Source organism: Blennius ocellaris (genome assembly GCF_963422515.1).
Source record: "Blennius ocellaris genome assembly, chromosome: 20".
Taxonomy (NCBI): domain Eukaryota; kingdom Metazoa; phylum Chordata; class Actinopteri; order Blenniiformes; family Blenniidae; genus Blennius; species Blennius ocellaris.
The window spans coordinates 14,990,684-15,017,762 of record NC_137669.1 but is presented as its reverse complement, the minus strand read 5'-3'; the positions used below and the strand labels follow the sequence as shown (position 1 = coordinate 15,017,762).

At 41.1% G+C, this 27,079-nt stretch overlaps 2 protein-coding genes across 3 annotated transcripts in view; one reads left to right on the top strand and one right to left on the bottom strand.

Moving 5' to 3' along the window:
* Nucleotides 1-15,004, top strand: part of elp2 (elongator acetyltransferase complex subunit 2) — a 34,537-nt gene extending 19,533 nt beyond the window's left edge. Inside the window, exons 17-25 of one of the 2 annotated variants that reach the window (XR_013937076.1) lie at nt 484-556; nt 1,276-1,468; nt 4,382-4,503; nt 5,128-5,270; nt 5,966-6,079; nt 6,863-7,203; nt 11,232-11,312; nt 12,962-13,009; nt 14,656-15,004. Coding sequence is in view for 1 of the 2 variants with exons in the window: in XM_080516551.1 (XP_080372677.1) it covers nt 484-556; nt 1,276-1,468; nt 4,382-4,503; nt 5,128-5,270; nt 5,966-6,079; nt 6,863-7,061 (844 nt within the window). In the remaining variant the exon portion in view is untranslated. Of the gene's footprint in view, nt 1-483; nt 557-1,275; nt 1,469-4,381; nt 4,504-5,127; nt 5,271-5,965; nt 6,080-6,862; nt 7,502-11,231; nt 11,313-12,961; nt 13,010-14,655 lie in introns of those variants that run through there. The other variant, XM_080516551.1, reaches the window with a different exon arrangement.
* Nucleotides 15,005-17,049: 2,045 nt separating this feature from the next.
* Nucleotides 17,050-27,079, bottom strand: part of gabbr2 (gamma-aminobutyric acid (GABA) B receptor, 2) — a gene marked incomplete at both ends in the record, with an annotated part of 178,687 nt that continues 168,657 nt past the window's right edge. Inside the window, 5 exons of the mRNA XM_080516552.1 lie at nt 17,050-17,215; nt 19,307-19,424; nt 24,804-24,933; nt 26,464-26,646; nt 26,837-27,061. Of these exons, the coding sequence (XP_080372678.1) occupies nt 17,050-17,215; nt 19,307-19,424; nt 24,804-24,933; nt 26,464-26,646; nt 26,837-27,061 (822 nt within the window). The remainder of the gene's footprint in view (nt 17,216-19,306; nt 19,425-24,803; nt 24,934-26,463; nt 26,647-26,836; nt 27,062-27,079) is intronic.

Sequence of the window (27,079 nt, the reverse complement as noted above, 5' to 3'; positions counted from 1 at the left end):
ATTTTTGTAGCATAAATAATACTTTCACTGTTGCAGCCAAATTGCTGCAGCAATTGAAAGCTTCCTGGTGGGGGAGGGACTTCTTTCCAATGAGTTACAGGCTGCAATTTGGGTTTGTTGACATTTCAAAACAGCCAGGTGAAAGCAAGCTAAAAGCAATTAAGGCTGTGAGTGATTAGCCGGAGCATCGTCATTGTTCATCTCTGTCAGCGGGAGAAGGACTAGTCATCACAGATCAGTATTTTAATTTCACACTCTGTCTAATTGTTTACCTGTCAGTGAGTGGTGATGGCTCCAGCCTGGAAGCTTGTCAGAGTGATGCTTTGAAATAACAGAATACTTAATTTACTGTGAGACACAAAGCACTCTCTCTCTCCCCTCCTCCCTTCACCTGTCTGTCTCCGAGATCTGCGTCTGTCCTTGCATTTATTCAGCGCGTGTTGTTCACAAATTAACTCTGCGGTTGTCCTTTCCTGTCTCCAGTTACGGCCACGGTTTCGAGATGTTCTGTCTCGCGTCTGACAGCAACAGGACGGTGGTGGCATCCGCGTGCAAGGTCAGTGTGACATGACCAGAGGGCCGGAGACCGTGTCACAGCTAGGACTACGTGACCCTGCTGCACAAAGGGCCATCAGATCAGAGGAGATAGGAGATCCTGACATAAATGCTTTTTTTAAAAATTTTTTTAACAACAGCACACACCAGCCAGGGTTAAACTGTGCTGTCAGTCAAGTAATGAGGGTACCTACCCTTTTCCCCGACCTTCCTGTGCGGGCAAATAGATTCACACTCGCCCCATAAATATCACTTGTCCTTTTGTCCTGTCGTCTGATCCTCTTTATTTTATTCATGTTCCCTCACAATCTCTTATGAAAGCCAGCGTTACGTTTTATCAGAAGTTCCATTTGTGATTTGTGAGCAAAAATAATTGTGCTTTTTTCCCCTTTGTGAAACTTTCCTAAACAATTAAATATGCAAAAGGAATGAGACGGTTGTAGAACAGGATTGTCAAACATGAGGCCTCGGGGCCAAAACTTACATGGCAGTGGGTCCAATCCACCCTGTAGGATGACCTTGAAAGGTGTATATCTAATTGACTTACAAGAGGTAGACTGTATTGTAGAAATGAGTGTTTATTGCACATGGAAAATCACATGTCTGAATCTTCACAACAAAGATGAAGTACATTGTACACGCTGCATGCATTCTTTTGAAATAGAGCAAGTCTTCATTTCGTTGCCTTTTTAAATTGTTCTCTCGTCACTGCGTCTCCAGGCTTCTAAAGCAGAGCACGCAGCAGTGCTGCTGTGGAGCACAGCCACGTGGCGTCAGCTGCAGATGCTGCCTTGTCACACCCTCACCGTTACCCAGATGGCCTTCTCACCTGATTCTCAACTCTTATTGGCCGTTTCCCGAGATCGCACCTGGTCCTTGTGGAGACGGAATCAGGCCACACCTGAAAGTCCAGGTGAGAAAACACGCTTCAGTTTGGGATCTGAATTAGAATACTTCTTTATGTTTGCAAATAAATGTACTTCAGTAAATCATTTAAATTAATTTGCTGACAAAAAAAAGGTTTTTAATCTCTTTTGGCTGAAAATATTTGTCACCTAATTTGTTACAAACTGTGCTCCAAGTCGAGCTTTAATTATTAAAATGACTCTACTTTTGCAAGGTGCCAAACAAGTGACAGATTGGCTTAAATTAGCACTAAAAATAACACATAGATAAAACAGCAAGTGTATATTTATTTATTATAATTAACATAATCAAATGAACAGAGCTCACATTTGGTGATATTTGTTTGGAAAGTTGCTTGCAATGTAAAACATGTTAAATTAAATATAAATGGAAATGAATTATGAAAAAGACACTTGACTTTGGGGAAGCTCTTTCATTGAGTGTTGATTTTATTTCATGTGAAGATCATTATCTTCATCATCAGACAAAGTAAAATAATTGCAGTATTCTTTTTTTGTTAGAAATACTAAATGTAAATATGGTCTAGTCAAAAAACGAGAAACGCAATCTAATGGTCTAAGTTCAATGATGAGTCAGAAAGTCTCTTCTTAGCTCAACTCAACTTTTTGAGAGTCAACTGAGGGAATGAGGGAGAAATATTTTCACAGTCCACATTGTTGAAGGATTTAGCTATGAAATTGTCTCTAGATCCAAATCCTAAATAATCCAGTGGTACTCCTAAGTAAATACAATACATGCTGGCCAGCTGCTCAAGGTTTTAAACTGTTAATTGTATTTGATGTCAATATTTGATAAGATGTTACTCTGTCTTCTCCTTCAGTTATTGTTTTCAAAGGCTCAGCTCCATCTTGGTTGTCTGGCTTTCACACCATCATACCGAACTTCCAATATAAATATTATAATGATTCACTGAAGTTTTCTGTCGGCCAGCTTTGTGATGCCTTTACTGCTTTAATTTGCTTCTCTTCAAGCTTCTTTAAAGTTGTTTAGTCACTTATACATATTTGCTGTAAATACGCACAAGGCTTCTCGCAAGTGTAATTTATAAAAGTTGGGTCTCGACTGAGTTAATCATTCAAATCTTCACACTAAATCTTGCACGCTGTCAGTGAAGTCCATTTATTATTTAGTGTTTAACGGGTTGCTAAATGGCAATAATCATTCTACCCATGTATCTTTACGATGACATTTGTGTATCACTGTACATATGTTAGGGATGTGATGTCATCACACTGCTGTTGGTCAGTGTCGGTGCCTTTATAATGAGGGATCCTTGTGGATTGATAACAACACTGAGGATCACTGTCGCTAGTCGCTCGTATCCATAAAATGATCCCAGTTTACTGCCACTAGTGGAGATCGGGTAGACTCATCGCCATCGTCACTGAAAGGCACGACAAATTGCGAAACGACAATTTTCACCTCAAAACAGGCGGCTTTCAATTTCCTTATGTGAACGTGTGGGTGTTTCCGTTTTGGTTTATATGGGAAAGTGTCAACATTTAAACTCCGACAGATCAAATTTAAAACAGATCAAAGTATGTTATTCCCTCCTGCAGATATGAAAGCATCTCTTACTTTTTATCGCAAACCTTGTTTTGTTCTGTTGGGCTGTACAATTGCAGGACAATGTGTGTGTGTCAGTGAGAGACAGGAGGAGGAGGGGAGGGGAGGGATCTTTTTGTGGGGGTGGTCTGATAGGGTGGGGGGTACCGTCTGTTCTGTTTGGATGCTGAATCACTCAAGGTGATTGTGACGAACACACACACACACACACACACACACACACACACACACACACACACACACACACACACACACACACACACACACACACACACACACACACACACACACACACACACACACACAACTCGCTGGCTTGACCGGGCAAGGTTAAACGTAGGCAGAGCTGATCAAACAAAGTGAGTCCCTCCATTCACACATCGTCTGCTTCCTACCTGTATTGTTTTGTCTCACTCTGCCCCCCCCCCCCACACACACACACACACACACTCCTTTTTTTCCCCACTTCACTTTTGCAGCCCTCCTTTTTTGCGTCACATCTTCCTTAAGGACACACCGTTACCCTTTTTTCTATATCCTCCTTTGGTTCTGCTCTTGTTTAATCTAATTTGCAGAGCGTTTTATATTTGCTGCTTTTTGTATTTTCCTGTTTTGGTTTGTCTTTTAACAGGATGCGTCTCCTCTCTGTTTACCGTGTCGTCTCTGTGCTTCATGTAAACAGAGCGTCGAGTCCTTCAAAGTGCTCAGATGAGAATGTTAATGAAAGAAGAAATCCAGGGACACACATGCTTAATAAACGGCACACTCTTGAGAAATATTGGCTCATCTTGCACACGGAGAGAGTTGGAAACACATTTGGTGGTTAACTGGGGTGTTTGTGGCAACGCTGTGGTTTTCAAGCTGTGTTTTCATGTCTCCTTAGTTATGTGTGTGAGTATGAGTGCTTGTGGAGAGTCAGAGTACCGCAGACAGGCGACTGCCAGCAGCATACAAACAAGCTCTCCTGGGAAAACCAATCTGGGGTCTGAAATGACTTAGGCTGGGGAAATAAACAGCAGCAGGTCATAAACCAAAACTGACTGAAATGGAGGGCCGAAATGAGGTTCTCTGTCTTGTTGGGTTGTTTATTTGTTGCCAAGAAGAGGCTTTGTTCGCCACATATCAGAGAGGCAGGGCTTTCCACATGCTGATGTCATATTTTAATAATCACAGCCCAAAGTTCTGCTGCCAGCACGAGTTGAAGAGGAGACGTTGTGGAAATAAAATGTGACAAACTGCATGTTTGATAGTGTTGTTTTTGTGTTTGTTTGTTGTTGGTTTTTTTTTTTTTTTTTTTTTTTAATATATCTGTCTTTTGCTTGTCTGGATGCAGAGCCCCAGTTCTCACTGTGTGCACACACAGGAAAGGATACAGCCGTACACAGTCGGATCATCTGGTCATGTGACTGGAGCCCCGACAGCAGATACTTCGTCACATCCAGCCGGGACAAGAAGGTACAAACTTTGCTCTGAAGGTGAAGTGGAGAAATAAGAAGGAATCAATGGAGGAGTTAGCAGTATTGTAGTAAAAATGTTTACTTTTTGTTGAATTCTTAATTTTTTTCCAAATGTGCTTTTTTTCTTCTTTTAATTTATTTTACTCTCAATTGGATCCATCTTTGTTTCCATTTATTGACATGTTTAACTTTACCAGAAGCTTTTTCTATTGACATGATTTTTCCACTGCATGACATGGCTATGAGGCAACATGCTTGCTGGCATAATTATGGTTATGGCAAGGTCGCTCATCCTGAAAAGTGCCGTGACGCCATTTGTCACATATAGAAATTCAATGTGAAGTGGTTACGGTTAAATTGTGAACATGAGACAAAATACAGTTTTCATGACTTGATTCTTTTATTCCATCCACAATTTCTTCATTCCTTGAATGCGAGTCCTCTATGTGAAGTATCTGATTATGACAGGAAATGCGATCATCAGTTCATGTGGTCTGCATGAGTTTTAACACCAAATGCCCTTCCCTGATGCAACCCTGAGCAGTTGGGGTTAAAGGCCTTGCTCGAGGAGCCTCGGTGGTGACCTGTTAGTCAGATTGTATGTTTGTGTGTGCGTGCTCAGGTGATCGTATGGGGCCCATGCAGATCAGACCCCTCTGAAGACTCTGCGCCTCCTGCTGAGATTAAACCATGCTCTTCCATTTTGGATGTGGGCGACTCTGCCACCGCCGTGGCTTTCTGCCCGTCACTCTGTGCTGACAACAGGTACACATGCATACATACCTTTACACACCGACTCATTGATATTTTACATCAAGATGTGTCTATATTAAGAGGCGGGATTCTCTTTAAAAGACTTTTAATGCCAGTACACATTTAATTACACCCAGCTTTCATTTTTTTGTTTTAATGATGGTTTATTTATGGAAATTTGAAAACAACTGATGAGCTTCTTGTCCAGCTCAGCTGGGATCTCAACACAGCATAGACCAAACGCATCCTGTGACAGATGTTGGACCCTTGGAACTGATCACTTTAGAGTGCGAAAGAGAAATTGCTGCTATTGTTTTCACTATTTTAGACATTTTATGAGCAATAATGAGTTCACAGCATGGGAATATAAGAAGCCCAATAATTTCACACATGCATTTAGCTCAGCACACAGTGATGTTGTTAAAGTTATAAAGGTTTGTTTTTTTTGGGGGGGGGGTTTTTTCTCCATAATTGTCAAACAAGGGTCAAATCTGCAATCTGTTAACATAATTTAGCATGTCTAAAGTGTGAAATGCAGTTTTTATGATACAGGTTGGGCTCTGTCAGTACAGTAGTTTTGTTGTTGTTGTTGTGATATAAAGCATTTGCGGTGGTGTGGTGTTTAAGGTCAACATTAGTTCAATATTATTCAGTTTAGTTTCTGCTTCACCATTTTAAATATGCATCTCCTCTTGTACTGTCTACAGCTGGCTGCTTGCAGTCGGCCTGGAGTGTGGCAGGATCCGGCTGTACAGGTGGAGACCCGGTCAGGAGCCTGCTGCAGGAGACGACTGGAGCAGCTGTGGAGAAACAAAAGCCTTGTATCCTTACAGCACTAAAGTCTTATCAAGAGCCACTTCAAATAGCCTCTAAAGTAACCAGCAAGTGGCAGCACAGGAAAATCACAGCTTCTTACTGATGATGTGGCTATAGTTAGTACTCTTGAGAGGCAGAGGCTTGTGTTATAAAGAAAAAGAGGGAGAGGTGATCAAGTGCATGGCTGGTCTTTTGAGCAGGGCGATGGTGAGGGCAGAAGGCTTTTACTGTGTTTTTGTGTGCTTCTGTGTTTTGTGTCCACTGTAGAGATGTGAGTCACTGTTGTTGAGCTCAGGAAGTTGCAGAGAAGTGTTTAAAAAAAAAAGTATATTCTTTTATTGTGTCTGTATGTGAAGGGCTTTTCACCTCAGACATTTGGAGTCGGTGTTTGCTTTTCAAAGCCAGAATTTAAATTCGCCAACTTCAAAAGTAGAAATTACATCACCTTATGTGTACAGTAGTTTATTAGGACCATGTTAAAAGTGCAGGCAATGATTTGTTTAGTTTAGAAATGGAGAGGTTGAAATGCTGTAAATGAAAGTGGCATTTGGACTCTACCTCAAGAATTCAACTTGTTTATAAAATGAAAAACACATATTTTTGGACACCTTGCTCTGTTATTACAGTTCCTCAAGAGACACGTATAATTATACGTTTTTGGAATTCACAGGTGATCAGGGTCAATAATGTACATGTGACTCATGCTTTGGAGTGGTGGTGTTTTTGTCTTGAGCACGTCTTTCGCCTACTACTACTGCAGTTTCCTTTCATCACACCCCCTCCCATAGACAAAGCCACGCTCTGGCAGTGAAGAGACTCCGCTGGAGGCCCACGGCCGGCCGAGCAGGTCGAGAGAACAAGGAGGATGGACAGACTGACGGAGAGAGCGGGGTCGAGGAGGAGGAGGAGAGCTCCTGGGTCCAGCTCGCCAGTGCCAGCGCCGACTACTCTGTCAAAATCTTCAACGTCAACAAACGGGCTCTTTAGCACCACCAACACTGACACTATTGTGTCTCTCACATGCAGAGAAACACTCTGGACTGAAGGCCACAGGCCTGGATGGGGCACCAAGGCCACAGCTGCTCGCTGGCAAGCCACTCAGTCCGTGTGACAGCCAGTTAAGTCGCGGGTCAGTCACAGGATGAACCCGGGCACACACACACACACACCCCGCAGTCTGTCTGCATGCTGCTGAATGGATTTGATGGGTGGTAGCAAGATGGTAAAAACACCATGACCTTAGGGTGGTATTTTGCCTCAACACTTCAAAGTGTTTTAGGTTCAGAGGAGAGGGCTGTGTGGGATAACTAGACAGACTGCATATTCATACAGGGTTTTCCAAGCAAATATTTAGAAGATGAAGTGTATTAAAGCAAAAAAAATTCAGGCGGGATCATGAATCTTGTGTCTCTGGTTGTTATATTCAAAGCCTGTATGATATGTTGTTGTCTTTGTCACCACTTTATTAAAGGTTTTATATATAAACAGCTTGACTGTTTACCAGCCTTCACATTTATTGAAAAATAACAAAAAGACAATGTGGTAAAAGATCTGAGCATTGTGCTACTCTAAGGCAGCATAACACACCTGTTATTTCATGTTTTATTCATTTATGCAACAGACAAGTGCATTACATTTCACAAATGCAACCGTTTTTAGATCTGGTAATATATTTCTCCTACCTTCCAGGCAGTCACCTGCTGTGTGCACTGAATAACAAGTCTCCATTCATTTCGGTGAAGATTTCATTACCGTACACTCACAGATACTTCATCACATGACAGAAGTGTATGCAACTGCTGAAAATAGGTTGTATGATGTGTCTTATAGCCCATTTCAAGTACCGTAACTGTTTTACTGCCACAATTAAAAGAATGGAACATGTTTAAAAAATTTAAAGTAAAAACCTCTAACTACAGCCTACTTATGCACAGCTGTGCCTCAGTTTCATTGAGTGCAATGTAGCTGTCTCATTGCAATAATTTATTTGTCTTCAATACTTATTCTCTTCAAAATTATGTAAAAAAAAAAATAAAAAAAGCAAACTCTGCAAAGAAGGTCCTTCAAACCTGGACACATATTCATGGTCCTACTTAAATATTGCTCTTTCTCAGATCAAACAATCCCTTTATGCACCTCCTGATGACCTCACAATGATGATGTCATTTGACCTATAACCCATTAGAATTTCTGCTGACTTTGCTCAAGTTAATGTAAAAAAGGTCAATGTGGCCTGGTGAATTTTGAGATTGTGAGACTTTACCCTTTATTAGATACTGAGGTCTCACAGTAGCTGCAGCCTTCCTGACTGCTGCTATATAGCCAAGATGGTGCAAGAATCATTTAGCACTCTGTTTATGTATTGATCAGAGAGATTTCTCAAACTCAATGCTCAAACATCAACTGTGAGGGCAAAATGTTCACTTGCTGCTTAACTAACCACTAAGACGGTTCACAATGATGGTCATAATGTTTTATGGCTGATCGGGGTGAAGTACAGCCAGTGACATGAGCTTTCACTTAGTTGCAAATAGTTGCAAAGCTCACAGAATCAGAACAACGGTCGGTTCTCACAAACAGCCTTTAAATGGAATAGTTTGTTGCTGCAAGTGGCATTTTTTCATTTACACAAACTTAAATGATCCATTTTTATTACTCGAACATCGATCTCAGCTACTTTAAAGGGAGTATCTTAAACGTCACAGCAGATTTAGGGTAAAATAGCACCGGGGCGGTGAGTTATTGAACGCTGCAGATTTCGATATGGGCGATATCTGCTTTTTGAGGCCGAGCGGGGATCTTAACTGAATGCCCAAGGACAGAAGAAATCCATGTCTTGGATTTACTGTGGACTCAACCGGGTGTGCCGTCATTATATGTCAGCCATAAATTTATCTGCAGGAGATTGTAACTGCTGGCCATAACTCTCTCTCTAATCACGTATCCCGGTATGTGTAGAGGCATCAGTCAACCACGGCCACACGTGCTCCTCTGGGGAATGGCTGTTTTTCAAACAATGAAATGAGGTTTGGGGACAATATGGCCATACATCAAGGGATTTTGCACATCATATATTACATAATGTAATTATTGGATCATTATCAGTGATGTATCAATTTAAACATGAATGATCATCCTGGTAGGGATTTTCATCAACATATTTGTGCGGGGAGCTCTCTCGGCTCTTTGCCCTGACCAGCATACTAATACACCAGGCATATGGTCCTTCCCCAGACGTCCTCTCCACCGTGCCCTTGACCACTCATCTTGATGGGGCTGGATTGCCATAATGTGGTGCTGAGGAGGGATTAGAAGTCACATCTAGAAATCCTTGAACACTGCAGATTAATGGGAAAAATGGTAACCAGTGGCACATGAAGTAAACCACTAACAAAGGTTGCTGAGACCTTGGAGCAACGGCTATAGAGAGAGACTGAATGGGGGAATGCTTTGCTACTTTTTCATAGACCAAGAGCAATTATGGGATTTTAGCCTTTGGAAGATGGAGTATGACAGAGGAGAGGGATTTTGGACTGTGTGTGTGTGTGTGTGTGTGTGTGTGTGTGTGTGTGTGTGTGTGTGTGTGTGTGTGTGTATGTGTGTGTGTGTGTGTGTGTGTGTGTGTGTGTGTGTGTGTGTGTGTGTGTGTTTCAGCGTCATAGTGCAAAGTATCGGGCTTTAACGGTAGGTGTGCAATGGCAGGTGTTGACTGAAGAACTTGTTCAGGAATAATCTTGATGATTTTTACACAAGAGGTTTGTCTTTACACAAGCTTTTTTTGGCTTCACATTTCAATCCAAGCCCTCAAATGTATTTAAAAAGCAGATTCTCAAGAGTTCAACTTGTAAGATCAATTAAAAAAGTTGGAAAAAAAAAAAGTTTCGATTGTTCAGTTACTGCAGTTTGTCTTTATACAGGTAGTACATATGACTGATGTCCCACTGTAAAAAATACTAGGTTGGACATGTTTTCTTTTGTTACCTTGGCTAAATACTATTATAGCATCATCAAGTATCACAAAGTGTTACATTTACTTATTTTTTATGGGGAGCCTGTGATGAGACACTGATGCTGTAAGACTGATAGATTTCAGTGGACATCTCAAATGTTTGAGCAGCCGGGATCACCATCATGATTGCAAGTAGAACTGTGAATGAGCAAAATCTCGACGTGCATATGTGAATCCTCTGAGGTTTTCCTGATTTGGACCTTTAATTTGTCCAATGGAGACGTCACATGTGAAAGAGGATACAGAGATGCTTCCCTGTCTCTGACATCCAGGTCAACCTAATCAACCAGCCTTCCATTTGCACAGCGTGATCCCGCTGAGACGAGAGAGAAGGTCATGCAGCGTTTACACACGCTTGCTGGAGCCTTACTTCCAGCAAAATCTGAGGATATCTCTGAATCAGTAAGCAGATGCATAGGCATCATGTGGGATTTAAAAGCTTTAGTACACTCAACGTCCAGCTGAGGTGTATGAACAACAATTACAATCAACACAAGGTTATTCGGCTGCCTTATAATGTCATATGGATTATCTGAAAACCTAAATGAATAATGCGATATTTGCAGAAATACATTACTTTTGCTTCCATTCAGGGAATACCTTCATGATGAGGAAGATATCTTGCAAGTTTGAGTCTGAACATCTCAGCTTTCTTTGTGGAGTTTGCTTGTTTGTCTGTGCCTATATGGGTTTTCTTCATGTGCACTCCAGCTTCTTCTCGACAATCTTATGGTTGAATTGTTTATTTTTCCCTTAAGTCTCTCTTGTTTAAAACATTTTCTATATTTCTAACATTTTGGCCCGTCCCAAAAATGTATTTGAAAATACATGGACTATTATGTTTACTTATACTTAACTTGTCCTTACTGATACATGACACAATACAAATAGTTAGCTGTGAACATTTTTTTTTAAAGATGTAGTATAAAGTATAACATTGTTTTCTTCAGTTTATTATTTATCCAAAACATGCGGTATAAGGGTATTCTGATGCATTTTTGACAATTGGTCCATTAGATATAGGAGATTTGTGCCAATAAAAATAAAATCTGGCAACAATTCAAAAGTAATACAATCCGTATTCTATATATGCTACTATGTGTTTGTATGGCGTTCATCCATCTTTTTGACTGTTTGATTCATCTTAGGGTCACGGGGCGCTGGAGCTGATCCAAGCTGACCGTCAGTGAAGATTTGTGTATGTCCGGTGGTCACTCACAGGATAAATAGTGAGACACGCACACACACACACACACACACACACACACACACACACACACACACACACACACACACACACACACACACACACACACACACACACACACACACACACACACACACACACACACACACACACACACACACACACACACACACACACACACACACACAGTTACAGTCACATCTGAGGGCTATTCAAGTCACCAATGAAGCTGAAGTGAAATACTAATACACGCACAAAGAGCACATGCCAATCCTGACTCAAACGGAGGGTTTTGTTTGCAAATGCTCGCGATACTTCCGGATCACAGTCCCCCACAACGAGCTGCTCCACTGCTTCCCTGTCAGGAACACAGTTTGCACCGACTGTATGTCTAGAATCCACATGATAAATATTTGAAAGTAAGGATGAAGAAAGACTCTGACAGCAGGACATACTGCATGTGCACTTTCACACCATTACAGCACACAAACACACCCACACACACACACACACGAGACACAAACGTGAATGCAAACACACGGCACCCTGTCAGGAACACATTTGTCTCCTTCCATCCTGTGTGCCACCAGTTTCTGTCAAACAGTTTAATTATTCATCAACCTCCACATACAAGACTTTTCATTACACATTTATCCTTCCCCTCGCTCCCCTGCTCTGTGGAAGTGCAGCAGGCAGCTCATTTTATGTGTGCACCTTTTGCTGTGCCAATTAGAAGATTTAACGTTGACTGGCCGGTGAGTCGCAGCGCTGCAGCTCACTCTGTTTTTAGTTTTTATCGCCTTTCAACTGGGAGATCAACAAGATTTTTAATAGAGTGGCAATACTATATAGTCTCATGACACAGATCTCAGGATGTTGATTTAAACACAGCAGGAAGTGATACCAAAAACTAAACCTATAAATAATTCTTTTACAGCACATTCAACAAAAAAATTTGACATTTTGTTCTATTGTACTGTGATATGTCTCACTTACCAGGACTTGAGCAGCAAAACTGTTAAATGGTGTAGTAACACCTCAGTTTTTCTGGCTGAAATTAAGTTAATAAAGTTAAATGTCAGACGTAAGAGTGATATATTGCAAATCGTTATTGTAATGGTTCAGTTGTTAATATTAATTCATTTTCTGGCATTCGCAGAAATGTCACTTTAAAAATATGCGGCCTGTTGCATGTCATTCATTTGTTTTGTTTTATGGAAGAAATGAATGAATGAGTCAAATTTTCAAAAAGACGTCTCACTCTGCATAAAAGAAAATAAGCAGCATCCCCAGAGTTCAATGAGGCTAGATAACATCTACCAAGATGCAAAGCAGTGGAACAATCCATCACGATTGGACTGCACTTCAGCAAACACCTTGCTCTTCACATGGCCTGATTCAGTGTGACTTATTTTTGTTGCTGATCAAAGCTGCCTGGAGTCCGTTCAGCACAGAACAAGATCAAAAGGTTAACGGTTATTAACCCCAATATCTACTGTCTATATTATCATCATCTTTTGTAGTCTTTCAATAAACTTCAAACAAGGAAGAAACTGCGTATGCTGACGGCAGCTCTCTTGGTCGACATTGGGTTTCATTACGAAAGCTGTTGTTTCAGTCACGGCCCACAATGAGTCATCCATCTATCTTTTATACTGTTTCATCCACCAGACTCACGGGGGATCTGCAGGCTGTCGGAGCTGACTGGGTGAATGGCAGGTTAGATATTGCCTGATTTTTGTTGTAATGACACCAGGAATGCCCCTGTTAAAGTACATTTTTATTTAATTCTATACATATATTTTGGGCTTCGGTAGTTTCAAATATCACACACATTCACACACTGATTGCAACACCCACCATGCAATGTACTTGACCTCTTTTGGGACTGGGACTGAGTTAAACTTGAGATCAGTTGTGTGCCTTCAACAACCACTTTCTTGCATACGATCTGTCTTTAGAACCAGTGAAATTGTACTGCATCCAAGTTGTGTGTGATGATAAAACACACATTGCATTATTTTCAGTCTCACTTTATTTAACGATGATGTGAAAAGTAAAGGCTGTCCATAACATTCAGACAACAAAAGAAGAATGTTTTTTTTTTGTTTTGTTTGTTTTTTTCAAACCCGCCCCACTCCCCATAACAACTAATGGCTCCAAAAATGTTCAGGTGTTCCAAGTGTGATACTTATATTATACAACTTTTTCATATCTAGACCTCATCTGTACATAACATAGTTACAGATACTGTAAATAAAAAAAAAAAAAGACTTCCAAGTATCCTTGTGGCATATTTGTGAAATATTTCCTATGTAAAAATGAGAATGTACGTAAAGATCTTTACATATACATATATATAGTTCTCTATTCTCTCTGTAATAAGAAAACAAGTTATTGCCCCTCTTGAACATGTTGCATTAAACATAGGTTTTGTTCACCATTTTAAACTCTTAGTTGAACTTAATGCCATGTGATACCACATATCAAACTGACAAAACAGTGACAGTATGGACCTGCGTGTTTTTCCACTTAAGATATTTCTCATATTGTTATATTTTTGGACATGTATGTTTCCACAACCTCTGGACACTTTGTTAATGACACATACAAAGATATAATTGTGTACGTATATGTCACTCTGATCGTGAAACTAAAAAGGTAAAAAGACCTGTGGGAAGTACAAACCATCAGCATGACAATATTTATTACAGGAAAATTATGAGCCCTTGACCTACCACAATTGCATTTGAACAATTTTTCATTCATGATGGAAATAAAATTGAAATCATGAAAGCCAAAAACCAAACAGAAAAAAAAATATCAGGGCACATAAAAAAAAAAAAAGAACAATACCTGATGATTTGCATTTGGTATTTTGGATGGACTAGAAAAAGTAATTTGGTAATTTGGTAAATGCCAGGAGGGGTTTATTAAGATTGATCATTTGCTACTACCTTCACTTTATTGCCCTCGGTGAATAGCTGCTAAACCAGTAGCATTGATGTTGATATGATGATATTGAGTTTGTCCGCTGAGAATCTTGGCATTGACATATGTGAACAGATCAAGAGTTAAAACAAACTTATATCCATGGTTTGTAAGGGAACACATGTCAAACCAAATTTGCAGGTGAGAGGATGAAACTACAGAGTGGATTTGTCACGACAAGTTGCAAAAACAGAGGTAACTCTGTGAATTATACATTTTATTTCATGCCGTCTTGAGAAAGCCAAATACCAAATAATCCATACATGGACACCATCATCAGGGTATCAGCAAATTGTACACAATCACATATAATGCAATATATAAAATGTGCGGTTGTTTTTTTTTTTTTTTCTCTTCTTCTTCTCTTTCTCCAGAAGGAAGAACCAAGCCTCTGCCAACGTCCTTCGCTCACCGCGATTCTCTGGTTGGCAAAGGTACAGGAGAAGCGGCGACTCCTCGGAGGTCTGTGCTCGACGTTTCCCTGCTCCTCTGCTCACAGGATAGGCTGGAAGGGGAGGAGCGCTCCCAGGGAGTCAGCCTTGATATGTCCGATAGAAGGTGGAGCTCCACGAGCTCGTCTCCCACTCTGACTCTGTAGTCTCCCCTGGCCTTTCCGGTGAAGGCCGATTGACAGTGTTCATGATCAGACACCAGCTTGCAGGAGAAATCCACTCCAGCTGAAAAGCTGCTTTTCCCTAAGTACCCCCACCCCCCACCCCCCACCCCCCAATGGATCCATTCGCTGAGGCATGGATATTAAATAAAACTATGACAGGTTGTACAATTTACATGTGTGGCCAATGTTGTGGTTTTCCGGGTCAGTGCAGTTATCACCCTATGTATGTACCACGGGTCCTGCAGGCTACAATATAAGACAACAGGCACAGCGCTCAACAAACGCCTTAAAAACTAAAAACCAAGACACCAATGGTGAAACAATATGCTGAGAACAAACCTTCTCACACTTGATAAAAAAGTACTTTTTTCTTCTTCTCCGGAGTCCCTGTTTGCTTTTTCGCCCGCGTGAGGAAAGTTCTAGAAAAACTGACGACACTGCCGATGACCGTTGTGCTCACCGCAGCCTTCTCGGGCCAAGTTCAATGGCGCAGAGTTACGTTTCCATAGCAACTGAGGTATGTTCAACTGTTGCTAAATGTGAAGTGATTTTTCATGACACTCGATGTACTCTGTGAAAGAAAGCCCTGTGTCTGTGCTGTGTCACTGTTACCAGCAGTGGTGGCATCAACGTTGTGGAACTGAAAGCTACAGTTGGTTCAGGCTTCGTCCATGACCCTCTCTTTACTACCACGCGTGGAAATTCAGGTTGACCATATAATCCAAACAAGCCATAGAACTGGTCGACCTACACCCTTTCCACCATCATATTTTGAATGTTCTTATTTATTCCAGAGTGCTGTGCCACTGACACCCCCTTCAGCCTAACGATGCTGGTTAGCTTTTGAGGACTAGCTCAGATGGACATCTTAACAGTCTATGCAGACCACTCTGTGGGGATCAATATGACCAGGCCCATCGCTAATGGTGTGTCTGAAAAGCACCTGGACTTATAAGGTGCTCTCCTGCATGTTAGGCAAACAGCTCTATGTGAGCATTTCCCGGCACACAACACACACAAAAGACAATTGTGGAACACTTTTGTGGTGTCTTTTAGCTCTACTTTCTAGCATACGTAACTTTGGAGACCTGCCAAAAGGCATAGTGTCAATATTTTGTGTAACATGCTTTCTGAGGACATATTAAGCAGGTTTTAAAGTATGAAGGCCTATGCAATGTAGAGATTTCGGATGGAAAGCAGTGGTACAAATTGAGCAAAGTGGAGAAGAAAGCCATGTGCATCTTAGTCAGTGTAAAGTCATGGGCCCTGGTGCATTTTTCATTTTCTGTGACTCAGACTTTGAGCTGTGTTGCTCACAGGCTAATTTATCATCAGTAACACAGACAAATCCATATCTCTTTCATACATATGTCTATTTTGAAGGATAGCCATGTTTCAAAAGCTTTCATTGGAAATTTTCATGCCTACCCTCATCTGTCACGAGCTCCACGCTTGGACCTATTTCATTGTCCATTCACAGCATATACAAAGCTTACAGTACATTGTACAACGTCAGAAATGATGATATTTACATGTCTGCACAAGGTTGGAACGGGGACAGGCAGTAAATCAGATGATCTGCTTTGTTGGGTTTTGCAAATTCCTCGTCTCCAAACTTGTTTCGAGTCACTGAAGCAGTGAAATACTCAAGTTAGATGACAAGCTCACATGTAGCCGCAAGCACATACATGTAACAGATAAGGAACAAAAACAAACAATCCCCTCTGAAGCAGATAAGGCTACACGTCAGATTAGGGGCAGTCCACCAGTGCTCTGCTATTGGGGTGTCACTGTATTTGTGCATGTGTGTAGTTGAATCTGTGTTTGACTGTGCATATGTGTATATGCCTAGGCAAGAGTGGGGCAGATGGATGAGGGGATATTAATCACAGGAGTTTTTAAGGGTTATCCGGTACCCACTCCGTCTCCTCCCACCCTTTCCTGACTGAGGGTATCAGTTCTCAAGAAAGACCGGGCTGAAGAGGTGTGAAGAGTGATACTTTGTCTGCCCCCCCACCCTCTCTTCTCCCCCTGTCCTCCTCGATCCGAGACGAGATATGCACATACGCTGATGATATCAGTCTCTTGTTGTAGAAAAAAAGAACCACATATGTCTCCACTGCGAAGAGCCAGGCGGGGGAGTGACTGGAGCTCACAGGCCAGAGACCATTACCCGGTAGGAAGGAGGCATGTGTCTGTGCCTTGGGCTCGAACCAGGGCTGCCATTAGGACTGGTACAGCTGGCGTCAACCCCTCCTATGGAAGGTAGGTAGGCGTGGTGCAGGATAGGAAGCTGCAAAGACAGCCGACGTTGTATGCTGCAGATCAAAAAGAAGAAGAAAGGCTGAGTTACAGTATAAAGACGTTTTTTTTGTATTCAAAAAGATGCAGTTTATATTCACACAATACATATGTGTCAACCAGTAAGCTGATTTATTCGAAAAGGTAGTGATTAAGGTTGTTTGAGTCCTGCAGTATTGTACTATTTTGCTTCTTGTAATGTATACATTTCTTTGTGCATCCCTGCCAAATGGTTCCCAACAATGCAAATATCCGTGAGAATCTGCTTTGGTTGGGCTACTTACTACACTATTTTCTCTCATGTGTTTGTGTTTCTGCATAACTATGGTTAGTAGAGCTGATTTCATATCATCAAATGTCAATTTTTTTCAGTAGTTTAACTCATCTTATCACCACCCACCCATAACAACATTTCTCACAGTGTGATTTTATTTTAAAAATTTCTTTGTCCTTAACATTTGGTTGAGCAAACATTAACATTTGGCCGTAAAGCCTCCTCTTCTGGGAACACACAGAGAAGATCTGATCATGAAAACGGCACAATGGGCTGTTTGTTGTTGTCAACAAAGGGAATTGTTTATGTCTGTTGTTAATTAAGTGTAAATTGTACAACACGACTAACAGATAGGCTCGCTACAGTGAAAGGCAAACACCTAGACTAAATGATTAAGAAAACACAAATATATACTATAACGGAAGTGTCAAAAGCTCCCTCAGCAATTTCTCTGATTATTTTCCTGCATATTTTGTAGTTACCATGTAACTTTACTTTTCCTTACTAAGCTCCTAATCCGCTGTTCCTCCCAGCTTCTGGGATCATCTGACAAAAAGAACATTTCATGCTTCCGCCTGGTGTGACAGTTCGCACCCTACCTTGCCAGAGCCAGAGCCAGTGCCAACCGTTTGCAAGAAAATTACATAACCAAATGGCAGTTATGTAAAAAATTAAGACGGGGTAATGAAATTCAAGCTTTGTTCAGCAATAGACCTAGAAAAATGTTTTATTAGGTGAACTGAAATATTAATGGTCCTCAGGCCTAGTGGTTATTCTGACCTGTTCTACTTGCAATGGAAACACAAACTTGTTTGAACACGAAGATGTTTCTTGTCATTTTCAGTATGTTGTGACACGGATAACACATTTTAGACATGCTTGACGTAACAACTGTACACACCTGGTGCATGAGTTTGCATGCATCATGTCAATGTATTTGATCTGCTCTACCTATTTCAATTCACAACTCCAGTCCAACTTCTTTATATCTGTCTCTTCTTTCTCTTCTCTTACTGCTTCTTCATCTCCCTTCTCTCCATGTGATCAAACATTCATGTGGCATGGGAATAGCTCCGAGTGTTCCTTTACTTCTGTTCTCCTCCCTGTCTATTTTCAGAGCTGCTTCCAATGCGAGCTGTAAATCACTGGTTACATAAGCTTCTGCAAGTCTCTACCTCCTTCTTTCTCTCCTTCGTCTAATCTCAGTCTGTCTTTCCTATCTAAACATCTTTCTCTCGTAATCAATCTTCACTCTGAACTTGCTCTCTCCTCAATATCGTACCCCTTTGTGCGGAGTCTCACCCCCTCCTGTTCATCCATCCATCTCTCCGTCGACTTACTTCATTCTTCTCCTGCTTCTGGTTCAAACGAGTGTAGGAGGTAGAGTTCTCAATGATGCATGAAGTGTCCCCCTCCTCATTGATGAAGTCGACATCCCTCAGCTTTGCTGCCCTATGAATAATAACTGACTCTAGATCTGCATTTGTCGCATGAGTGTTTTGAGTGTCTTCTTGTACAAGTTGTACCAACAAATCAATCAGCTGCATGTACACATCACAATGCTTCGCATGTTTGTCGGTACATAAAGCTTCAGTAAGTCCTGCTTAGTGAAACAAAATATGTACACTATTTGTGGTTATATGCATGGGCGTGGGAGAGAAAAGTACACGGTTGGCTCATGCTTTCACAGTGCTCTGTTGCCAGAGCAACAGTCTAAGAGCTGCTGGTAGTTGCGCTACATGTGACGTGTCGTCTGATGAGAAAGCTGACAAGACAGAGGGGAGGGGGTGTGGGACAAGGGGGTAGAGGAGCTATAGAAAGAGGGAGCTCTCACTGTTCAGGCGAGTTGATATCCTCCAGGGGACCTCTGTTTATTCTGGAAGGATCCATGGAGCCCCACTGCGCCTGTGGTTTCTGCTCCAGGTGGTTCTTCAGTATTGACTTCTCTCCATCTGCATGGAAACACATGGAGACATCTTAAGCTATATAATAGGTGGTCAGTCGTAGGCACTCGAAGTCCTGCATGCCCAGAGGTTTCAGACATGGCTCTCTGGGCTTTTTCATTTGCTCTTTAAAGTAGACCCTCATCTGACGCTTTTCTGCTTTGGGAGTATGTTGGCGTAAACAACATGTAAAAAGCACTATGAAAATCAGCAGTTACTGAATAGAAAAGCATTGTTATGTGATGTAGTTTTCTATGTACATGTTCATGGTACAACATTGACAAAGCATTACAGGACCAAAATGGATTTGTGTTTACACATCCACACTTCATACCAAAATTTGAACCAAGCAAAACAAATAGTCAGTGTTTCAGGCCAAACTAAAGTTGAGTAGCAGGTTTGGCTGAAGACAAAATAGGCACAACCTGTTAAAACCCCCCCCCCCCAAAAAAAAAAACAAATACCCATCCAGCTTATTTTCTACTTAGCCTATATAGTGTAGCAGTGAGAATATTGAGAGAAAGGAAGCCCAGAAATACCTCCAACAGGCAACTCCTTCTATTTATTGTGGACAGAGACCAATATGCTCCGAGACCAAGTGAGAGACAAAATCTCTCCCGGGTCAAACTCAGGACTGAGATGCAGTTAGATGTTCCTGGTAGACCAACAGTTGGATGCCATCAGAGTTCATCATACATGCAGATTGGCTCTCAAATTAAGGTATTTCCTTTACTTATCAACTCCCTCATCTTGTCACTATAACAGCCTGTCACAGCAACTGCACAATTATGTCTACAGCCAATGCCACAATCGTTTCTCTGATCACTTGTGAATCTCTGAGATGTTTGCGCTCTTCCACTTAGCTGAGTGTGGATACATCATCTTTTTCTGGATCATGATCATGGATTCAGATTTGGAGGTACTGATCCGCAACCCAACCACTTCACACTTGGTGAAACGTCACAATATCGGCTGGAGTCACTCATGTGATGGTGCCAAGGAAAGTTTTCAGTTATCCCTAAATATGATAACACTAAAGAGCAAGCCTTCGAGGTGACGATTTAACAATACGTCAACCAACCTCGTCAACTATCTGTCTATTGGTTTAATTGTTTCAAAATGGACACTGAGTTCATAATGCAGTCAGATCACTGGTCTGTGGTGACATTTACAACACATTGAATTCTAAAGGCATTCTTACAATGTTGCAGGCTAACACAGAATTACAGCAAACAAAACAGTCAGATTTCCCGAACAACTCCTGGAGAGTCATGGGAAGCTCCTGTTGTGCTTATAGAATTTTCTCCCCAGTTGTCCTCGATTTTCCAGAACTTGCTGACCTCCTTCACTGATCCCAGCACTCCATGCCCTGATAAGACACCTGAGTTTGCGGGACTATTTTAGAGTAGAGTAGTCCTGTTTGCATTATGAAAAAAAGCCTAACCCTGTAAGTCTTAGCACTGTGTTAAAAGCACTGACATAGATATTTATACGCACCATCATGAATTCACATGAAGAATATGCATTTGTGCTATAAAAAGTGCTTTTTTTCAAATGCCACTACACAAGCATGGCCAGCCTTTCGAAGATAGTTCACTTCTTTGTTTTTTCAACATCAACATATTTCTCAGTCACTAATGAGGCTACGCTTACTTTGCACTTTGCGTTTCTTCTCTATGAGTTTGGCAAACAATACATTTTAGTAAAACTGTAGCTTATGGACACGGCAGTGAAGTTCACAAAACTTTAGAATAAAAAGGTACAATTTTATTTGCATGCAATGAACATGCAAAAAGCGAGACTTGTTGACCCTTTGACATGCAAAATCTTAATGTTTCCAGATAAATATGACTTCAATAAGCACCTCTACCCTGGTGATATGTGACATAAAATACTCGAAGTACTGTCAGTCTATACCCATCAGACCTCTTAACTTCACGCTAAAAACCAGGTCAGAGCTGCCAATCTGTCAGAAAACCACACCTTAGCTGTCATCTGCTGGGGTTCTCCAGCATCACTGTGTTTGTACATATTCATGAAGACAGCCAGGGAGAGGGAGAGAGAGAGAGAGAGAGAGAGAGAGAGAGAGAGAGAGAGAGAGAGAGAGAGAGAGAGAGAGAGAGAGAGAGAGAGAGAGAGAGAGAGAGAGAGAGAGAGAGAGAGAGAGAGAGAGAGACAGAGAGAGAGAGAGAGAGAGAGAGAGATGGTTATGGTGGTGTTGCTTCTCACCCTGTGTGAGTGAGTGTAATCGTTGTTGACACAGTGCTCTTCTCCTATAACAGCCTCTCATTCACTGCCCCATATACATTTAGACGAGCACTCTTATGAATACGAATGAATACAGTTTGGAGCCAGTGTGACGATGATGATGACTGTCAAGCATGGCATAAGCGGGCTGAGGCAGGCAAAACTTTATATGCTGGTAATCTTTAAAGAAGACTTAATGACCTGTGATTTTACTGCCATTATGTGCCTCCAACTTATGTGTGTGGGTGTGCACGTGTGTGAGCAGTGCCAAATGTGCTGCCGGTTACTGAACCGTCTTCCTCCTTCTCTCCTTTTATTACAACAAACATTAAAATAAACTTGCATATTTTTTTGGCTAAATATGGCATATGGCTAAAATAGAACTCACCATAGCCATCATAAAGACATTACATAATTGTAAATATATTTTGTAGGCTGCATGGTTGCATCATGTAGTTGTGTATTTTTGTCACAGCGCCAAGTTCACCAGGTCGACTGTGTGTGTGTGTGTGACTGTCTCTGTATGACTGTATGTTTGCACTGTATGACTGGCAACCTATTCAGGGTGTACTTTGATAGTTTCAAATTAGAAGGACTATTTTCTCTACATTATCATTTGTCAATGTTGCTCCTACTGTCAGGATATTGTGGAAAAAAATGCTACGTAATTATGTTTGATTTCTATGACAATTAAATGGCCACTTTCCTCATGTTACATACATTTTTGGACCCAGTCCAGCTATAAATTGATGATTCAGCTCAAATCTACACAGCATTTGTTTGTATATTTGTCACAGATAGGACAGGATTACAACAGAAGGTCGAGAAAGCAATCAATCAAAAATAGATTTGTTTCAATGAGCACACGCAATATAAGTTGTACTTCAGTAAGGAGAAGGGAATGTCAGCTAGAAGCTGCTGCCAACACGTCAGAGAGATTACTGTTAACACATAGAAAATATGAGAATGTGTTTACTTCAATCACAGAGATGAATCATTTGAAGGTAGGGTGTTGTGCTTAAGTGTGTTCACAGTTATGTAAATTAACTGTATGTTTTTACAGGCATTATTACAAACCTACCACATGCCTGAAAATAATCCAAGAGTATGAAAATGTTGAAATAACTAAAAATTGATGCAGCATCCTGGTTGGGATTCCTCGATGGGTAAATATAAAAGGACTGTCAAATATCTCACAGATGGCAGCTCATCTATTAATTAACTGCTAATTAAAATAATCCTGGCAATGACATCTCAGTCTCTGTGTTCTCTAAAATACACAACATCACCAAAACACAACCCCGCAAACATATTTAGATCCGTCTGCAGGCTGGTGCCATCACGTAATATCAACAAATCATTTAATCATATTTTATAGCCAAACTTGATTTGGACTGAAACCGGAGTGTGTGTGTGTGTGTGTGTGTGTGTGTGTGTGTGTGTGTGTGTGTGTGTGTGTGTGTGAACGGATGTAGAAAACGGGTTAATAAAAAAAAAAGCACAAAAATAAGCATTAGACATAGATTGATGTGGAAATGAACTGGTCAACTGCATTCACATTGTGTAACTCTGAACTTTTACTGATAATTCCAACACAAAGAGCACAGCTGTTTTGCAGTTCCCCTACCTAAACTGAAAGGGGGCCACTGGACACCCATGAGAGCAGCTTTGTACTGGCGTGTGCGTCAGACACGCCGGATCGGGCTGCTGTACATCAGCGTCACTCTGCATCTGTTAAAATGGGGCCTAATGCAAAGCGATGCTGCTGGGCTGTAACAAGTCGCTGATTCAATTTGAGGCTGCAGACTTCGTAATGTCTAAGATACTGCTGCATCAGTTTAAAAGCCTACACAGGGCAGAAGCTGGCAGGGTAAATACACACCGGCTCTCTCTACTGGAAATGACTGATACAACGTCTACATTTATATTATAGCGCTTTTTGTTTTTCCATGTACCTTGACTGCTCTATAACCTTTATTTCGCTGCTCTTTTCTATGCTGTCTCTCAAGTACGCGCTTTGATTGACAGGCAGCAAACATCGAACAGAAAAAAAGCCCCCCAAAAACCTTGTCATATAAAATCAAGTGCAGATACACTCTGGCCTTGATAATTACGGTGCTCATTACGGAGTGTTGATAAAGTGTGGCATCAATATGTGAAAAACTTGCCAAGCCGCAGTGGAGTATTCAGGAGCTATAGCTAATCTGGTGGCACGTTATAGACGTCACAGGCGCTCTGCGGGTCCCTTCTTCTCTCACACCTGAGAGGCGCTCCAGCAACGGGAAAAGAAATGCCAAGATTTTCCTTCTTGCAGCTGCTTGGGAAGCTGCGTTAAAACCTTTCACTAAGACCAATGAATATGCATGCACAGTATACGGGTTGGAAAGAATTTTAGTGAGAAAATGTATGAGAGGATTAGGACTTTTTTATTATTATTATTATTTTCATTTCAACGGATTTTGTGATGATCAGCAACCTCTGAAGTGGGTTCTTCTCCATTAAAATGACAAACAATATCACGAAGCAGCAGCAGTGTGAACTAACTGAATCATGTCACACTGATGTGTTACATTAGAGCTGGGTTAAATCATCAAGCCGGTTCAACTCAGTTATTTTCATACATATTAATTATACTAATTATGTACATGCATCTTGAGGTCTAGACAGCTGCAGCAGAGTTTCCAGCCAGTAGCAGCAGCACCAGCAAAGCTGCAGAGCAACACTCAGGGGAAGTAATTATCTCTCAGGAGTTTTACCCACACTTCCTGTGAGTTAGTTATGTGTTCATTACTTCAAACTCAGAACACATCTGATGGGTCACATAACTCCAGGTACAACTTTTCTCCACTTTGTCTGGAACACAAGTTTTTTCAGCCCACTGTGGATGCTAAATGGCTAAATGGACGTTACACAGTGTATTTTAATGCTCGAGTCATCTCACTGAGCCTCAGATGACACATCGGATCCACCCATTTGCGCACACAATCATGCACACACACACACGCATGCACACACACACACACACACACACACACCACCGGGAGCAATCAAGGACACAGTGAAGTAACACACTTTGGATAACACACACTGATGTGACAGAACTGTGCAATGGGCAAACAAAACCGGCCGTCAGTTTCTCACCTTTGCCATCTGTGAAGTTGCGTATGCTTAGGATGTTATTGGCATCCGGGTAATGGTTTTGTTTAATGTAGGGAGTTTTCTCTGGGGTGTCTTGCAACTGCATGGTCACTTCTTCCAGCTCCTTGTCCAACTTTTTACACAGGAAAAAAACGAAATTTTGCATCACGATGGGGAGCTTTGAAATCACTATAACACATTGTAAAGTGCATGAAAGAAATAAATGTTGCATGAACATGATTTACACCATTCAAAATATGCTCAAAAGTGCAACCACAGTGCCATTAAGGGTGAATGAACATTCTTATATAAAAAAAGAATCTGTTGAAATGCATCAAACTGACCAAAATGACACAAATCTTGCACGAACAATGTTTGATTTCAAATATGTCACCATTCAAGCTCTGGCTTATGTTTGGAAAGGGATACTTGTACTATTTTTTTTTTATATAAAGGATTGGAAGTGACGCTTTACAAATACATACCAGCAGCACCCACCTTGATCTTTTTTTATAACTGTTAATTCAGAAGAAACTGTGGAAACTAAAGCAAATAAATGAATCAATTGATATTTATGAAGGTCTCAATTGCAGACTTACAGTCTGAAAGACTCTTTCATAGTTACAGTTTTGAGAGCAGAGGGTTACGAGCCACACCTGCCTGCAGTGATCACTTTTAACCAGGTTGTTACCACTTTTGGTCAGAGAGGATGGAGATTCATGGATCTTCTTCTGTTGCATCTGAAATGGGCTCATAGGACAACTTTACTGTCATGGCAACTGCTGGCAGCATTGTCAGCAGTATGTTCCCAGCAATCACCCAAAGTTGCTGTGAGTTTTAATTATAGTTGCTTGTGGGCATATGTTATAATTATAGTTGTTAACTTTGCTTGATAATCCATTGTCAGCCAGTAATTTGTTGACATTTGGGACACTGTGCTTTTACTTTCGGTTTTGATGTTGCAGACACGCCCCGCCTGTCTGAGAGGAGAGACCAGAGTTGACAATTTATAAATTTTGCTGTTTAATTTTATACACTTAGCCTTGTTTTTTTACGTGTGTTTTTTTTTTTATCATTTGAATTTGACTCTGTGGATATAAACACAATTATGCTGGGGTGTGCCAAACTCAGAACAGATTTATAACTACTAAGCAAAGACTTTAAGTTCAAATTTAAATATTGTCAAAGAATCTCCAGTGAATGCTTTGTCTTTCAAACATCTGGAATAAATGAGAAACACGGCTGCTTCTCGAAGCAGGTTTAATGTTATTGAAAACGAGGATCTCTGGTTCTCATTTGCAACCATCATAAAGAGAAGCAAGGACAACAGCAGCAATTCATCTTTGACACATCTGATGGAAAGCAGAGGTGATTGCCAGGGGATTTATTTAGATGACAGTCAATGTCAGTATAAGTCAACATGTTTACTAAATGTGTCAGAGAGAGAAAATTCAGCATGCCATGGAGACTCAGTTAGTCATTATATGATGAGCTAAGGTGGCCCAAGGTACCTTTAAAAGTTATTTTATAGGATTAATCAGAGAGCAGTAATATTACTTCATAGGTTAAATGACGATGTCTCAAATGATAATCAGCTTTCATGATCTACTGCACAGTTTTTTTCTGTCTCGTAAGATGACGGACAAATACAGGCAATGCAGACCTCTGTTATCCTCATTCGGAGACGGTGGTTGTCAGTTTGAAGGCCGTCCAGTCGAGACGTGTTGGCCTGGTTGACGCTGGTGACGGAGGTGGAGGTCTTGGAGTCTTCCTTCTTCTGGTTCTGAGTGAACTTTAACCTTCGGTTCTGGGTGGCAGCGTCTGGGTTTGTTCTCATGGTGATGAACTGGAAGAATGTTGTGTTAGGTATTAGTTACAGCTGGTTAAGTATATAAAGAAATGCTAAACAACACGATCCATGCATCATTAGCCTGCATGACTCGCTGAAGTAGGAGAGCAAATGTGGCGATAATTAAAAATCAGTCACCCATATTCATGCACATGTCACATGTCTCTTCATTCATGCAAGAACTGACCTTGGGAACGAAGACCAGACAGAGAGTGATGGTGCTACAAAAGATGATCACCAGTGCTACGATACAGAACTGGACATTGGGCTGGTCCCTAGTGAGGAAAGACACCGCCGCACCGATGATGCACATGATGCCAACATTGTACACGCTCATCCCGATGTATTTACTATCATTTAGAGCAGGGATGCTCACGTTCCTGGTCTCCCAAGCCAGGAAACACCCGAACAACTGAAAAGAAGAAAAAGA